A 16,317-nucleotide genomic window follows, 5' to 3' on the forward strand; every position below is an offset into this window, starting at 1 on the left:
CCCTCCTCCCCTCCTTCCCTCCCTCCCCTCCCTCCCCTCCCACTTTCTGGAGAAGTCTTAACCTCCATCCGTGGCAGGTGGCTGAGAGCGTGGGGGAGGAAGGATGTCCTCCGAGCCTGCCCCTGCTGCCGGTCACCACACCTGGCCGGGGTTAAGGCTCAGCCTTGGGGAATTGCCCACTGAGGGATGCCATGGCCTGGGCGGCCTGTGGGGGCATTTGGCCTCCTTCCAGCCTCCCCTGGGCCAATAAGTGGGCAGCGGAGTGGCCGGCTGCACAGAGCCAGGCCCCGCAGCATACCGAGAGCCACCGGGCAGCCCTGTGTGTCAGGCTGACCGCCCTGGAGCCCTTCTGAGTGGAGACAGTGCTGAGCCGGTGGTCCATGGAGCACTCTGGGACCACTGAGTGACCCTCTGTTCTGTGGTGGCTGTCCAGGGCCTCCGTCCACTCTCCAGGCCCTCTCTGTGCAGGGGATCTCTGCTCCTTGCCCCAGGCTCCCCAGAAGGCCTTGCCCCCTGCCCCTGTCCACGCTCGGCTGGCACAGCCTCTCACCCTGGCACCCAGCTCAGCCTCTCTCCATCCCCCAAACAACCCTGCTGGCCCCCACCCCGTTGCTGATCCTTCTGCAGGTGGTGGGCGGAGAGGCTTCCTGGAGAACCTCACAATGGTGGCGTTGTCCCAAACCCCAGGGCCTGGGAACCTCTGTGGACGGAATGTGCCTCCTCTCAGCTCCCCCAGCCCCGTGTGTGTTTTAAGGCTTGGGGACTTGAGGCAACTTGCCTGCCGGTGGCTCCAGCTGAAGACGCTATCTGATCTAGCACAAAAATGACATATTTGGTTATTTTTAGTGTAACATCTGGCATTTGTCTGGGACCCTGTGGCTTGTAGAACTCCCCTGTCCAATCCCGTTGGAGAGCGCCATCCCCTCTACCGGCCTGCCCTGACCCACTGGCCTGAGTCCAGCCCCCTCTGTTCCCTCGCACCCCTGCCACATGGCTGAGCCCTTCCTCCATCCAAAAACGCTTCCTCTGTGGACACCTGCCACCCTCTTCTGGCCAAATGCAGTCCTTGGGGCTACAGGTTCCTGCACCCCAACCCCCCAAGCCCCACCACTTTCTCATCTCAAGATGGCATGGCCGATGTCACATCAGTGCCAGGACCAGCTCGTGAGGGCGCTACTCCAGAAATGCTTCTGGGCTCCATCACGCACAGGCCCAGCTGAAATGCTCAGGTTGCCCCCACATACATTTCCTCTGCCTGGAGTGTCCCCTCACCCCAATAATGTTGGGTCCCAGCAAAGAGTGCAAGGCCTGGCCCATGGGGTTATCAGAGTGTGAATGGGTGGATGGATGGAGGGTGGGTGATGGATGGATGGATAGAGGGAGGATGGATAGAGGGTGGATGGATGGATGGGTGGGTGGATGATGGATGGATGGGTGGATGGATAGATGGCAGATGAATAGAGGGTGGATGGATGGATGGTTGATGGATGAATGAATGGATGGATGAATGGGTGCATAAACAGGTGGATGGATGGATGGATAGATGGATGGATGGATGGATGGATGGATAGAGGGAGGATGGGTGGATGATTGGATGGACTGTGGATGGATGGATGGGTGGATGGATGGATAGAAGGTGGATGGATGGGCGGATGGGTGGGTGGATGGATGGATAGAGGGTGGATGGACTGTGGATGGATGGATGGGTGGATGGATGGATAGAGGGTGGATGGATGGATGGGTGAATGGACTGTGGATGGATGGATGGGTGGATAGAGGGTGGATGGATGGGTGGATGGATGGATAGAAGGTGGATGGATGGGCTGATGGGTGGGTGGATGGATGGATAGAGGGTGGATGGACTGTGGATGGATGGATGAGTGGATGGATGGGTGGATGGATGGAGGGAGGGAGGGTGGATGGATAAGTAGATGGAGGGTAGATGATGGGTACATGGATGGATGGGTAGGAGGGGGAGGAGGGATGGGTGGGTGAGTGATAGACAGGTAGTGGTGGTGAGAGGGAGGGAAGGAGGGGGGCACATATGAGTCCTAGCTCAGAGTCCTGGAGAACTTCTCACGCTCTGTGGTTCCATTTTAAGTGGCTTGGTTCTGAGTCTTCTGCCTTTTCTCTGAAGACTCTGGAGCTTGTCCACTCACACTGCCCTGTGAGTTGCAGAAGCCCCGGGCCCAGGTATCTTGCAGGACAAAAGGAAAGCTGGGGTGGGGCAGCCATGTTTAAGCAAAGTCCCCACCGAGGTGGTCAGAGCCTTGGGCCTGGTCCCGGCCGTGGACAGTGGGGCCCATAGGCCGGGCACCTTCCTGCAGGCCTCCCGCAAGTTCCTGTTGTGTGACTAACCTGGATGCACAGGGAACACCCAAGGCTGTGTGTGTATGTGCAGAAGGGTGTCCTCTGGCCAGCACTCGGAAGGCCAGGCCAGCGGGAGCCCCATGGAGCAGAGGACGGCTAACACCTCTAGGAAGGCCTACTGGGCCCATGTACGAGGTCCGCTCCACCCCGGGCTGGGCTGGCGGCTCGGCCTGTCGTCCCGCCCATCATCAGCTACTCTCTGAGAACCTGCCAGTGGCCCCCGCCCTGTTCCACTGAGGATGAGGAGGATTACTTAAACCTGGTCCCCCTTCAAGGGGACCAGCAAGGGGCATTGAGACACAGCAATTCAGGCCTGTGTCAGTGCTGTGCAGGGGCCATCTCTGGACGCAGGAGGGAGGCCCTGGCCAGAGAGATGCCCATGGGTAGAGCCAGGACCCCTTCAGGCCCACAGCTAGAAGGTCCTGGTCACTGGATGGAGGGTACTCAGCCTGCGTGGCCAGCTTCTCCCCGTGCTGTTGGTGATGACGGCGGAGGCTCCTTGCCCTTTTTCCAGTGGTGACAGGGAGATCCCGTGTGGTTCCTTTGCCGTGACAGTCCAGGGAGATGAGCAGGACTTCTCTTCTTGGCAGGAAGAGAGGCCACGGAGGCTATTGGCCTCGTGGGAAGCTGGTGGGGGCTCCGTCTGCCATCTGAGCGCGGCGGTGAGCTGCTGTGCGCCGTGGGGGCCCCATGGCCCGCCCTCCCCACCTGTCTCAGGTGCCTCTCTTCCTAGAGCTTGTGCCTGCCCCGGGTCTCTGTGCCCTGTGGCTCTGCCCGACTCTGTGTCTCTCCTTCTCCCTCCCTTTTCCTTCCCACACCCCCATCTCTGTCGGTCCATCTCTCTGGCTCCCTCTCTCTCCTTCCCCCCTCTGGTGACCTGGCTGCAGGGGACGGTGCTGTAAAGCAGGGCCACTCTCCCTCCCCAGAGGCCCAGCCTGGCTCCAGTGCGGCCTGCTTACGTCCCAGCTTGCACAGGGACGCCCCTTGTCATCTGCACAGCCTGATTCAGGGTGCCTCACAGGGGGCCACTTGTGCACCTCAGGCCTCTGTGCTGAGTCTCTCGGTTCCTGCAGTGACCTGGGACCGGGGACAGCACCCTCATCCTCAGTACAATACAGGGGCCCTCCCGCTGCCCAGGCCTAGTGGAGCTGGCACCCCACATCAGAGCAGGCTCCGACTCCCCGCAGACCGCTGGGCAGGGTAGGGACGCCTGCGTGTCCCGATTCTTCCTGATAGCCACAGGGTTCACCCCCAGCCAGCGGCCAGCCTCACTGGTGATCTCTGGGATGTGGAACCTGAGGAAGTGTCCTGTTCATGCCCCTGACAGGACTTGACATCTAGAGAGCCCAGGGGGTGCATGGCAGGGCTCTGTGGAACCGAAGACCACACTGGCTCTGCCTAGGGCTCCCGTCCCTGCCTCTCAGAGCCTGCGCACTGACTGGACAGAGCCAGCCCCGTGTTCTCCTGGGTGCTTCTCAGCGCTGCAGAGCCCCAGAGGGGAGAAATCCCCGGAGGACAGCTTCCCAGGCCGGACCCCTGACCCGAGGGCCACATTTCATTCTCCAAGACTTGCTTGGAGGAATCTAGGCCATCAGCTCTGGGCCTCTGGGTCAGTGGGCAGGACTTCTCAGCTTGAGATGCCACAGCCACAGCCACCAACTGGGCAGCTGACCAACACTTACTGCCTCAGTTCTGGAGGCCAGAGGTCTAAGGCCAGGGTGCTGCCCCTCGGCTGGCTCCCTGTGGGACTCTCTCTTCCTGCCAGCCAGCCAGCCCCTCTGGTGGCACCTCCTCCTGGTAGCACAAAGACCTCTGGTGTCGGTCCCTCCTGTGGTAAGGGCACTGGTCCCAGCACCAGGGCTGCGTCCTCATGACCGCACTTAACCCTGATGGCCTCGGGAGCCTCAGACTCAAGGACAGTCTCCAGAGGTTCCGCTCCCACATGTGAATTCGAGGCACACATTCGGTCCCGAGCAGAGGGACGGTGGTCTCTCGTCTCCAGGGCAGAATCGGGTAGGACAGCCCCCTCCACTCCAGCTTCTAATTACATGTCAGGAAGAGGGTGAGAGTAGGAGCAGCACAGAGCCCCCAGCCCTGCCCTCCTCCCCGCTCAGGCCGAGGTGGTCCCAGCCCACGGTGGGAGGACTCTGAGGGTTCCTGGGACAGTCCCCACCCACCTTTCACAGACCTGGATGCCTCTTGCTGCCCGTGGTGGCCCCTGAGACACCTGGACCTCCTTCCCTTCCAGTGGGTCCGCTTGTTCATTTCTGATGGTGAATCCAGCCCTCACCTACCCCCGTGGCCCTGCTCAAGACGGCTGTGGGGTACAGGGGCCTCACAGCCACCTCCTGCCAGCTGGGTGACACTGGACACAGTGCCAGGCCTCGGGGCCACGGGTGAGGCCCGTGGCTCTGAGCACTGTGTGGCGGCCGGTGGGCCCTTTGTGGGTTACAGAACCTGGCCTTCCTGGGCCGGTTGGGCAGGGGCTGATGGGTGCAGGGCACCGAGGTCTCCTCCTCCCCGATTGTCAGGTGGGCTCTCAGTAGGACATCAGCCCAACAAGGAGCTCGACACACCAGTTACGGACACACCTCACGCCCCCCGTCCCTGCCCTCCGGGGACTGTGAGAAGTCACCAAGGCCCAGAGGGTCCCTTGGCCAGCCTTCCCAGCGCTCCTCGGGGCCTCCTCCCTGGGCCCGGGAGGCTTCCAATCCACCAGGCTCATTACCGTCCCTGCCTGAGCTCGGTTAATCGAGGGCCCATCTCCGGAGACAGACCTCGAGCTATTTTTACACCCGTGAGGTTTTTTTGGGTGTGTTTCAATTTGCCATTGATGTTTCTCTGCTCGAAACCCTGGCGGGTTTGTGACTTCCATAGAGAAGCTCTGGTGCGTGACGGGTGAGCCCACACGGAGAGGCCGCGCGCGCGGTGCCGGCACTGTGGGTCAGCTCCACGTCAGGTGGCGAGGTGGGGCATGCCAAAGCCTGCCAGGAGCGCCTTCCCCGCCGCCGTCACCCGGGCTCAGCCAGTGCTCAGTGAGTGCTGATGGCGAGGTGATGTGACGGGGGCCGAGGCCAGCAGCTCCGAGCACTCGGTGGGAGGCAGCCTCGGGGTGCCAGCCTCACCTGCCCCCCCTTCCTCCTGCAGCTCCTGTACGAGGAGTGGGCGAGCTATGGGGTCTTCTACAAGTACCAGCCCATCGACCTGGTCAGGTAAGCGGGCTCCGCGGGCCTGGCCCTGGCTGGGGGGAAGCGGTGGCTGGCTGGATGTCAGTGGGGGGACGTCCCTGTGGCCTCAGCCGCTCTGAATATTCAGTCACCTGGGAACCTGTTGGGACTCGAAGCTGCGTAGGAGGCTCTGCGTGTGACCCAGCCGGCGCTGGGGGCAGCAGCTTCTTTACTCACTGGAGGATGGACGTCCTGTGTCACGTCCAGTCTCTGCTGCCCCCATGGCCGCGCCTGGCCCTGTCCACGGCTGGGGCTCCCTGCCTTCCTCAACATCTGTCGGAATCTGTGAGAGGCCCAAGGACCTTGGTCCCTGCAAGGGACCGATCAGCTCAGGCAGCGTGTCCTGTTGGGACTTGACCGAGTGTGGCCTGTGGAAACCGACTTAGCCACCAGGAGCCCACGGGCGACGGGTGTGGCAGGTCTTCTCCCCTCCAGGCCCACGTCCACTCCAGTGCTCGAGGCTCGGGGAGCACAGTGTGCCCACCAGGGTGGCCTGCACAAGCACAAATGCCCCTTCCCAGGGCCCAAAAGAGAGGCGGGTGACACCCACCGAGAGCAGGGCCCCGCCCCCACCCAGGGAGGTTTTCCGAGCCCCGTGCTGCCTCTGGGACCAGAAGTGCCCTGCAGAGAGCTTCCCCTCTGGGGAGGGACGCGCATTCTTTCCGGGCGGTGGGCTGAGAAGGAGCCTCTGTCTGCTCTGGGGCAGGAAGTACTTCGGGGAGAAGATCGGCCTGTACTTCGCCTGGCTGGGCGCCTACACCCAGATGCTCATCCCAGCCTCGGTCGTCGGTGTCATCGTGTTCCTCTACGGCTGCGCCACCGTGGACGAGAACATCCCCAGGTAGGCACAGCCCCCAGGGTCACGCCCCCGCCCAGGAGCAGAGTCCAGTGGGAGGCTGGCCTCACAGCCTCCCGTGCTCAGCCCCCGGGGACCTCAAGGGCACCTGGGCGGCTGCCGTCTAGAAGCTCAGAGCTGCGTCCACGTGTGGGCACCTTCCTGGGCGCCCTCACTGACTCGGGGCGCGAGGTCAACGCCAGGCCCGTTCTCATGTTTTGAAGGACTTGTTATGTCATCTGGGGTCATCAAACAGCAAGAAAATCCCCTACCTTGTAGGGTCGGGAAGGGATTCCGGCCTGGGTGCCGCCCGGAGAGCACCTTGACCCCACGGCCGCCTCTGAGTGGCGCCTGCGCTGTCACCCCCAGGGCCCAGCCACAGCCGAGTTCAGCCCACACAGGTCTCTGTGTGTAGATCCCCTGGGCCTCCCTGGTCTCCGAGCACTGTGCCAGGCCCGGGGGGCTCTGGGAAGGCGGCCAGGACCCCAGAGACACCAGCCTGGCTCGGGGGGCCCTTCTCCCCGGCACCTCCGCCTCCTCTGCGTCACTGGACTAGCTACAGCCACCCCTGCGCACGGCAGCGGTGCGCCCAGGCCCCAGCTGTCAGGGCGCCAGGACCTCGGCCCTCTGTTCTCAGGCCCTCCGGGTGCAGCCCTCTGCAGGGACCGAGGTCCTCACGGGGCCTGACTGCCCTGGCCTCGCAGGACCCTGTGTCTCAGCAAGTCCTGATGCCAGCTGGTGGCTTCCTGGTGACTCTGCCAGTTCCTCGGACACAGCCGTGGGCTGGAGAGCCACCCGTAGTTCCGGTCAGTGAAGAGCCACCGAGTCGTCCAGCCCATGAACAGGCTGGCTCTCAGAAGCCCAGAGAGGCCACAGCCGACCGGTTGTGTTTAAGGAGGTTTGGATCCATGAACGACACCTGAAGTATCCCACCCGCCCCGGCAGAGCTCGCGGGGGCTCGGGCCCGGCCCCTCAGTGCTGTCCTGACCCTGGGCAGGGGGCGCTTGTCCTTTCTTTTTGAGGATAGTGTGAGGCCCCTGCACCCGTTTGGCCATGGTGACCGTCTCTGAAGCCCAGCCGCGGGGGATGCTGAGGCTGGCCTGGGGCGGCAAGGGCAGGGCAGGGAGGGAGTGTCCCCGGACGCCCTGGAGCAGGCCAGGTGAGTCTCCTTCCTTCCTCGGGCGGAGACTGCCAGCTCGGGCGTGGACTGCCCAGGAAAGGGTCCAAGATCCCCTCGACTGTGCCAGCTCGGCCGCCATCACATGGTCAGAAACGCAGTGACTCAGGGGGGTTGGCAGGCAGGGCCAGGCGTCCCCACCCAGCCTCACCTGGTGCTGTGCCTGGAAGGGGAGGCGCGTGGGCCCTGCAGGCAGCCTGGGGAGCCTGCAGGGCCCACGGAGCCTGCAGGGAAGCCCAGCTTCCGGCCTCCCTGGGAACACCTCCACCTCCGACCTCCACCTCCAACCTCCAACCTCCGACCTCCGACCTCCACCTCCAACCTCCAACCTCCACCTCCAACCTCCAACCTCCAACCTCCGACCTCCACCTCCAACCTCCAACCTCCAACCTCCAACCTCCACCTCCACCTCTGATCTCTGAGCTCCTTGTCCTTATCTTGGCCGGGTTCAGAAGCAGCAGGAGCAGGCTCTGTGAATGGCTGGTGGCATTTGCCAGGAGCTGAGGCTGGCAGGGAGGAGACCAGCCTGGGCAGAGTCAGCCCTCCCTGACCCGAGCCCACCGCAGGCCTCCAGGCCCTCCAGCCGGGTGGCCACTATGGCCCTGGGTCAGGGAAGCCGGTGGGGTGGCCTTCCACCCATCTCCCTGCCGGAGGGGCTCAGGTCAGGCACAGCTGAGCATGTGCTGCCCCCTGCGTCCCTGCTGCCTCCCTGGAGAGGCCCCAGAAGAGGGGAAGCTTAGTAAGGGCTAGAGGTGCCCCCACGAGGCCGTCCCTGGGCTTCTGTCGAGATCTCCCCAGCTCCCAGGGGTGGCCACTCTCGGATGATAGCGGTGACTACAGCGGTCACACGCCAGCCCCGATGCAGAGGTCCGTGCACCTCGGTTGTCTTGTCCCCCCGACAACCCAGTGACACATTATCAGCACCCACGTCACATACGGGTGACCCTGGGACACAGGAGGTAGAGTGACCTGCCCGGGGCCAGGCGGGTCGCAGAGATCCATCCCAGAGTGGCCGGCTCCGGAGCACAGTTCGTCCCCCTGCCTGCGAGTCGGCCCCGCGCCCAGCCCCCACGTCCCCACGCCCAGCCCCCACGGCCCCACGGGCACCCACTCTTCCCCAGATCCCCGGGCAGCTGCCACGCGCCTCTCCCGCCCCTCCCACCTCCTGCCCCATGTCCCCTGACTGGCACGGGAAGGTCCCTGGAGCTGGTGGCTGCGGTGGGCCAGGTGTGCGTCTGTGCCCAGGTTCACTGTCTCCAGGAACCTAGCCAAAAGGGAACAAGCAAAGACCTCAGCTCCGCCCCAGGTTCCGTCTGACCTCTGGGGACGGGGGCTCCAGCCGGGCGTCTGTTCGTAGATGAGGGTCTGGGCCAGGTTCACGGGGAGGCCACAGCCGGAAGGGCCTTATTCTGCCCCCTCCTGGTGTTCAGAAAGAAAACCAGATCTGAAGCTAGAGGGCTTGGCCAGGGTCCCAGAATGCAGGACGGGAGAACAAGGACCCAGCCTAGGCGCCCCACCTCGGCAGGGAGCCCCACCCCCATGGCCCCGAGAAGACTTTGAAGACTCAAAGACCAAGGTCCAAGTCCACTGGGCTGTGTGGCTCTGAGGAACTTATTCCCCCTCTCTGGGCTCCTTTCCCATCTGTGAAGGTGGGATTGATTCTGTAATCCCCAGTGCTGATCCCAGCCAGGTGGACACTCCACGCAGGCCGGTGCTGAGGCTCTTGCTACCAGCTGGTGGCCTCTCGAGTCAGTGGAGGGGAGAGCCTGGCTGCTGGCCTCCTCCTCTGCATGTAGCTGCGGGCGCTGCCCCTCAAGCCTGTCTGCACAGCAGATCAGAGGCCTCACCAACCAGGGCCACCATCCCAGGTGGGCCCCCTTGGTACCAGGTAGCTTGGGGACGTGTTCCTGTGACCCAGCCTCCTGGAGAACATTCCGGGGTGCCTCCTCCACCCTCCTTGGTGTCGGGGAGAGGGCCCCACAAGCACTTGGCGGCCTGCTTCCCAGGGACTGAGGGGTGCTCCCCCAGCTACTCCCCAGCCCTTTTTGCTTTTGAGACAGGGTCTCGCTAAATTGCCCAGGCTGGCCTCGAACGTGGGATCCTCCAGCCTCAGCCTCCCGAGTGGCTGGAATTCCAGGGGTGGCCACTGTGCCCAGCTACCCTTGTCCTTTCAGTTCTGGGGCCTAGCCTGGGCTCCGTTCCCAACAGACTTGCCCTGGCACTGCCTGGCCACAGGGGAGAGGCTCGCCAAGACTCCAGACTTCTGGGTGGCTGGCGTGCAGGCTGCTGCCTGAGGGTCACCAGAGGGGACCATCCTGCCCCAAGCCACTCTGAGTGGGGCCTCATCAGGGCCAGCTGGAGTGGCAGAACCCCCTGCAAAAGGAAATGTGACACCCTTGTTCAGAATTCCTAGGGATTCTAAGACGGGAATGGCAGGGGCCCTGCTGACTCGGGTTGGGCTGGCGGCGTGGGTCCCACACCTGTGAAGCTGGCCCTGGGTGGCAGGGAGGGACAGGGGCACGGCTGTCACCAGCTGATGCTCCTCACAGTGTCCCCTGTGGTGCAGGAGCAGGGGCTTTGCTACTCTACCTGGCCCCCAGGAGGTGTCTCGTCCAAGTGGCCGGGGGACTTGAAAGTGGCCCCTCTCTTGCAGCATGGAGATGTGTGACCAGAGACACAACATCACCATGTGCCCCCTCTGTGACAAGACCTGCAGCTACTGGAAGATGAGCTCGGCCTGTGCCACGGCCCGTGCCAGCCACCTCTTTGACAACCCGGCCACCGTCTTCTTCTCCGTCTTCATGGCCCTCTGGGGTAAGTGGAGCCTGCAGGGCGGCCACCCACGCCACCCAGGGTTCCGTGCCTCCTGGGTTCTCCGTCTTGGAGCCTCGGCAGGCGGGGTTTGCCAGGAGGGCACCAGGTCGGCGCTGCCGGGGTGCAGAGGGGCGGTTCTGACCCGTTGGGGCCCTGGAAGGCCCAGGAGGGCACCAGGCTGGCCAGGCTGGCAGTGGCCCTGCTGAGGACCACAGCTGCCCCTCGTGGGGGAGGCGGACCTGGGCCAGCCAGGGCATTGGCTCCCATTGGAGCCTCGTGGCCTCCCTGCAGGTGTCCTGTGCCCATTTTAAGGAAGGGAAGCTGAGGCCCCGAGAGACAGTGGGAGGGGCCCGGGGTCCCCGCTCCCGAGCAGCCGTCCTGCACCTGCGCCCTGCCCACTGGCCTGCACTGCCACCAGAGCCAGGCGGGTTCCTCCTCCAGGAGTCCCGATCCCCGCCCAGCTGCTTCCTGGGCACAGGGGGTTGGCCCTGCCCGTGTCCTTGGTCAGCAGGGGTGCCATCCGTTCCCTTCTCTGCAAACTGGGCTGACCGCGGCCTTGCCAGCTGGGTATCTGGGATGTGTGCAGTGGCAGGCTGTGACCCCCACACTGGACACCAGGGCCCGTCATCTCCAGGGGCTCACGTCTGTAGGAGCTGGGGCCGGGCACAGAGGAGAGGGCAGTCCCCCCCAGGGAGGGGACTCAGGAGAACGTCCCAGGAGAGCTGGAGGCCACGGACCTGAGTTCCGAGGATGTGGCCAGGCAGTGTTTGTGGCAGAGGGGCCACATGGAGGACAGAGGTGTGTTCGCCAGTGACCAAAAGACCAATGAGCCATCAGAGGGGAAGCTAACTGGGCTACGGTGTTAGCGGCTCAGCTGTGCTGGCCCCAGTGCCATCAGTGCCCCCTCCAGCTGGGTCACCAGCCAGCTCTGCTGTCTCTTGGGGCTCCTGAGGCTGTGTGGCTGCTGGGCTAGTGGCACACAGGGTGACCCTCCTGTTGATGGCTACCCAGGCCGCTAGGTCACTCAGGGCCTCCTTTCCTGGCCAGCCAGGTGGCCAGGTGCCCCCCTCAGTCCACCCTCTCTCCCTGGCCCCAGAGGCCCCGACTGTGCCCCACTAGGGCCCTGGAGAAGCCAGACTCTGTGCCCTCCCTGACCCTGCCCTGGGACTGGGGAAGAAGTGGCTGTCGGTGGCCCCTGGTGACGGCCCTGTCCCAGTGAGCCTGCAGACTCGTCCACTTTCACGGACTCTACGGTCACTGTCAGGTGGCTGCCAGGCATGTGGGTCTGGGCCTCCCGTGCCTGCAGAGAGCCCCAGGTGCCCGGGTGTTCCTCTCCTTCTCCTGGCCAGCGCTGGCCACCCTGGTGGCCAGGGGAGAAGGGAGCGAGGGTGAAGGAGGAACCTTGGGCTCTGACTGTGTTCCCAGCTCCTTGTGCCTGAAGAGGGACTGTGACAGCCTGGGGGCGGGGTGGGCTCCAGGGGCCCAGAGCACTGATGCTTCCTGGTCACTGAGAGGTCACCTCTTTTAAGTCCTAGCATGTTACCCCTGTACCTTCCCCGCCACCCGCAGGAAGAACTGCAGGCCGCACGGGGGCTGCCACACCTCTGTGTGTGCGCTGACCACGGCCTTCTCCTCAGGGTCCCTTCCTGCCTGGTCAGCCCCCGAGTGGACGCAGGCAGCGCCTGCCCCTGAAGAGGGCAGATGGGTTAAGCTGTGTTTGGAGAGGGACCTGGGAGAGTGAGGTCCCCCTATGCCGGGCTCAGCAGCACCCTGAGCCCCCGGCCTGGGTGTCCCCGGGTAACAGAGGACCAGGAGCAGAGAGTCTGGCCTAAATGTCTAAAAACCAGTCGTCACCCCTTGGTTCTCAAACTGGGTCCTACAGGCCTCTGCTGGGTCCCCAACTAGACAAGAGCCTCAGGCCAGAAGAGGTCAGGGGCAAGGGCCCGGGCACAGCCCTGAATCAGGGCCACCTGCAGGGGTCTTCTCCCACCTGCCAACCCTGGGGACCAGGGTCATGACTCTCCAAGTGTGGGCCCTCGACTCCCCTGTCCAGCCCTGACCTAGACTGACACCAGTCCCTTGATCCCCTTGACTTTCTGTTTGGGGACGATGGGGACCCTCCTCTGAGTTTGAAACTTCAGCTGCAGCTGGCAGCCCTCTTGGTGGGCAAGGCCCCCGGGGACGAGAGGAGGTTCCAGTGGGCCTCATGGGTCCTGTGGCCTTCAGACCAGGCGACGTCAGCCCTGGGCTGTGGCCCGCCACACGGGGTCCCGGGTTACAAGCAGGAGACAGACGGGGGCAGAGGTGAGCCCAGCCTTGGGGTCAGCTGTCATCCCCCTCAGTGGGCAAAAAAGGACTCGGAGTAAGCTCAGCCTGAGAGGCCACCTCACGGGCCTTGTGCGGGGGACCCGGCGGGCTGGCCCGGGTGCTGAGCTGCCCGTGCTGGGAAGCGTTCCAGCCAAGGTGGGCATCTCGGGTGGCCCTCGGCACCCCATCCTCCGCATCCCCCAGGTGACACCTCACCTCTTCTCACAAATGAGGACAGTGAGGCTGCAGGCAGGGACAGGAGCCCACCCCTGCCCCTCTTCCTGCCTCCTGGGCCCTGGGGAATCATCTCTGACGTCCCCTCACCCACTGCCCCTCACCGCAGACCCCTGCCCCTCCTGGGGACCTCAGCAGTGGTCAGCCCTGCCTTTCCTCCCTCCTCCAGGCCCCACCCAGGCCAGGACACCTCCTGGCTGGACACCAGCCTCCCGATTCCCCTGCCCAAGCTGGAAGTTGGCCACGGTGGGCCCGGCCTGTGTGGCCACCGCCCAGTGCTTTGGGCAGCCTCGAGCTCTGACTCACCCGCGTGACTGGAGCGTGGCTGGTAGGGTCAGGCAGGCACGGGGCCCGAGACTGGCTCTGTCCCCTGCCAGCCTTGTGGCAGTGGGAACAGACTCCCCGATGTGCTGTGTCCGCCTGCTGCATCTTGGAGGCCCCAGAGAAGCCGGCCAGCAGGGGCTGGGGTGGGGCTCAGGCAGAGCATTCCTGAGGCCCCGAGTTCAACCCGACAACAGGATGCAGATCCCAGGCACCGTCCTGCTCTGCCCAGTCTGCACCGGGGGGCCCCAGGACCTGCCTGCTGAGCAGCCCTGTAGGGTGCCCGCTGTTACCGAGAAGATCGGGCTTTGAGAACCTGGCCATTGCCCTGTCCCCCGAGACTACGCTCCGCTCTCCCCTCTCCCTTGTCTTCATGTCCTCAGAGAAGGGCTCTGGGGGGGGAGCCCGAGCCCTCCCAGTGGCAGGTGCCCACCGAGCCTGTGGTGTGCGGAGACCCCTCCCCGGTGACCGGCAAGGCAGGTGCCTCCGTGGCCCCTCTTAGCCCATGAGCCTTTGGAGCCTACACCAGCCCGAGCAGCAGAGGAAGACCCGAACCCCAGCCTCCCGGCTCCTGAGCCCCGGGGCCTGACCGCTAGCCCTTGCCCCCCCCACGTCACCAGCCAACTTGGCCAACAGGGTGTGTCACACGACTCTCCTTTTCTCCTGACCGACCTCAGAGTTTTGTCTGAAATAGCTTCTCGTCCATCTCCCCAAACTGCCGCTTCTTCCCGATGGAGCCTGCGGTGGGGACCGGCCACACCAGGTCCTGTCTGTGCTCTCTGCACGGGCTGTCTCGGGGACCCCGCAGCAGCCGTAGGGAGGTCTGTTATCTCTGATGAGGATGCTGAGGCGCAGAAAGGTCAAGTGACTTGCCCAAGGTCACACAGCTAACCAATTAATCAAGATCCACAGCTTGGCCCATTAATATCCAAGGTCCAAGTGAGTGCCCTGGTCACACCTCTCCATCCAGATGTTCTCCAAGCCCCCATTAGGTGTCCTCTTGGGGGAGCAGATGTCGGATCTTGGCCTAGGTGGTCCAGGCAGTAAGGCTGCCTGGTCAGCCGGGACCCACAGGGATGAGATGGCGTTCATTAAACCCGCAGCGCCATGGACAGGGCTGCCCTGTCCACCCAGCTGCTCTGCGCTGGGGACCTACTACTTTTCTCCCTCAAAGACAATGGCCATCTCTGCTCCAGGGAGGAACGTGGTCAGGGGGCCTGTCCTCCGGAGCCTGGCCGACCCTGGCCTCCCCAGCTGCACCCCCACGGCAGGGAGACCAGGTGAGCCCGTCTGGAGTGGGGGATCCAGTGCGAGTTCAGTGGGCACCTCCCACTCTGCAGAGGCCACCAGCGCTCTGGGGTGGGGAGCTCACTCCTTCCGGACGCAAGCCGCAGGGCAGAGCCGAGCTTGGTGAGCCCGGGAGACGGGGAGCTGCGCCGTGCCCACTCACCCGCCCGCAGGTGAGAAGACAAAGCTGGCCCTGGCCCGCTGCCCGGCTGCCAAGTGCGATTAGCAGGGCGCGGGGGCGTTGATCCTCATTCAACCACCCACTCCTGGCCTCGGCGGATCGGTTTTCCTCTCCTGGCTCGGTGCCCTCCTCGTGCCCTCCGGCTGGCCTCACGACTGCCCGCCCAGACGGGGAGAGCCCCAGACCTGTCCCGCCTGGACGCGGGGGCCCTGGCCGTGGCCGCCGTGGGGAGTGGGCTCCCTGTGCAGCAGCCCCCCCAGAACAGCCCTGTGCTCCTGGGGAGCTGGGCTTTGCCAGCCGCCCGCTGGTCCTGGAGGCTCCGTGGTGGCTCCTGCTGGTGCGGGTGACATTTCAGAGCCTCAGATGGATCGTCACGTTAAGCAGCGCCGAGCCCCATTTAGCTCTCTGCTGGGATCAATTTTCTGAAATGATAGCGTAATGGTGGGTTTCAGCCGCGGGTCCACTTCGTGCAGAACAAAGGGGGTGATTTGCTCCCAGCCCAGCTGCTGGGACCGAGCTCGATGCTCAGTGTGACGGTGTGAGCGAGGTGACAGAGGGGCCGGAGACTCCGGGTGCGCCTGAGGTCCTGGTGGCTTTGACAGTTGGGGGAGGGGGCTGTTCCCTGGAGCTGGGGGGGGGGTCATCTGCTGGGATTAAAAGGCCAGCAGATGGGGCTCTGGGGATGAAGAGGTGGGTGCAGGGACCCCGTGCAAAGCCAAGGCCAGAGGCCGCACCCGCGTCCACGGCTGGTGCCGGACGAGGGCTCTGCCCTCCGGCTCCTGAAGGCGGAGTCTGCGCTGAGCACAGGTCCCTGGCTGGGACACAGATGCACAGGCGCCACCTCGGCCCTGCAGTCTGAGCCTGGAAGTCCGAGATCACGCAGGGCCCAGCGGCGCTGGTGAGGCCCGTCTCCTGGTGCAGACATGTCCTCACGGGGCGAGGGGACAGGCGGCTCTCTGTCAGGGTGCTCACCAGAGCATGAGGGCCACCCTCGGGACCCCACCCTCCCAGAGCCCTGCCTCCCAGCAGCACCACAGGGGGCCGAGGACCTCGAGGTGGGGACTCAGGGGACACAGTGTGGGGAGAGTGGGTGCAGTGCCCAGCGTCCGGGCGGCCAGCTCAGCTGCTGCTTTAAAACAGACCTGGCGGCTTCCACGGCAGACATTGGTGGCTCACGGGCCTGGGGGTGAGGACGCAGGAGCGAGGTGTGGGGGTCTGGCTCTGGTCATGTCCTGGCTTTCCAACTGCCGCCCGCCCTCGGGGCCCTCACGGGGTGGCTGGACAGAGACAGGGCCCGCTCCCCAGTGTCTCTTCTTGTCCAGCCCCCACCCTGCCTTGAGGACCGCTGTGGAGCCTCACGTAACCATGCGGACACCGCAGCCTTGCTCCAGAGCAGCCTCCTGGCGGACACGGTGGGGTCCCTGCCAGGGGGCCGGGTCGTGAGAGCCGTCGGGGTGACTCGGAGGCCCACCCTAGGGACTGCTGGGACCAGCTCAGGGATGCTCCTGCAGAGACAAGGCAGCAGTCAAGTCCTGCCCCCACGCCCCGCTCGGGTCCAGTGCCG

The 16,317-nt window shown here is 64.4% G+C and overlaps 1 protein-coding gene across 1 annotated transcript in view; it reads left to right on the forward strand.

The window, feature by feature from the left end:
* Ano1 (anoctamin 1) overlaps positions 1–16,317 on the forward strand; it is a 108,484-nt gene that overhangs the window by 61,421 nt on the left and 30,746 nt on the right. Inside the window, 3 exon segments of the mRNA XM_048807613.1 lie at positions 5,518–5,582; positions 6,304–6,438; positions 10,263–10,423. Of these exon segments, the coding sequence (XP_048663570.1) occupies positions 5,518–5,582; positions 6,304–6,438; positions 10,263–10,423 (361 nt within the window).

This window comes from Marmota marmota, unplaced genomic scaffold (assembly GCF_001458135.2).
Source record: "Marmota marmota marmota unplaced genomic scaffold, marMar, whole genome shotgun sequence".
In the NCBI taxonomy this organism is placed as follows: Eukaryota; Metazoa; Chordata; class Mammalia; order Rodentia; family Sciuridae; genus Marmota; species Marmota marmota.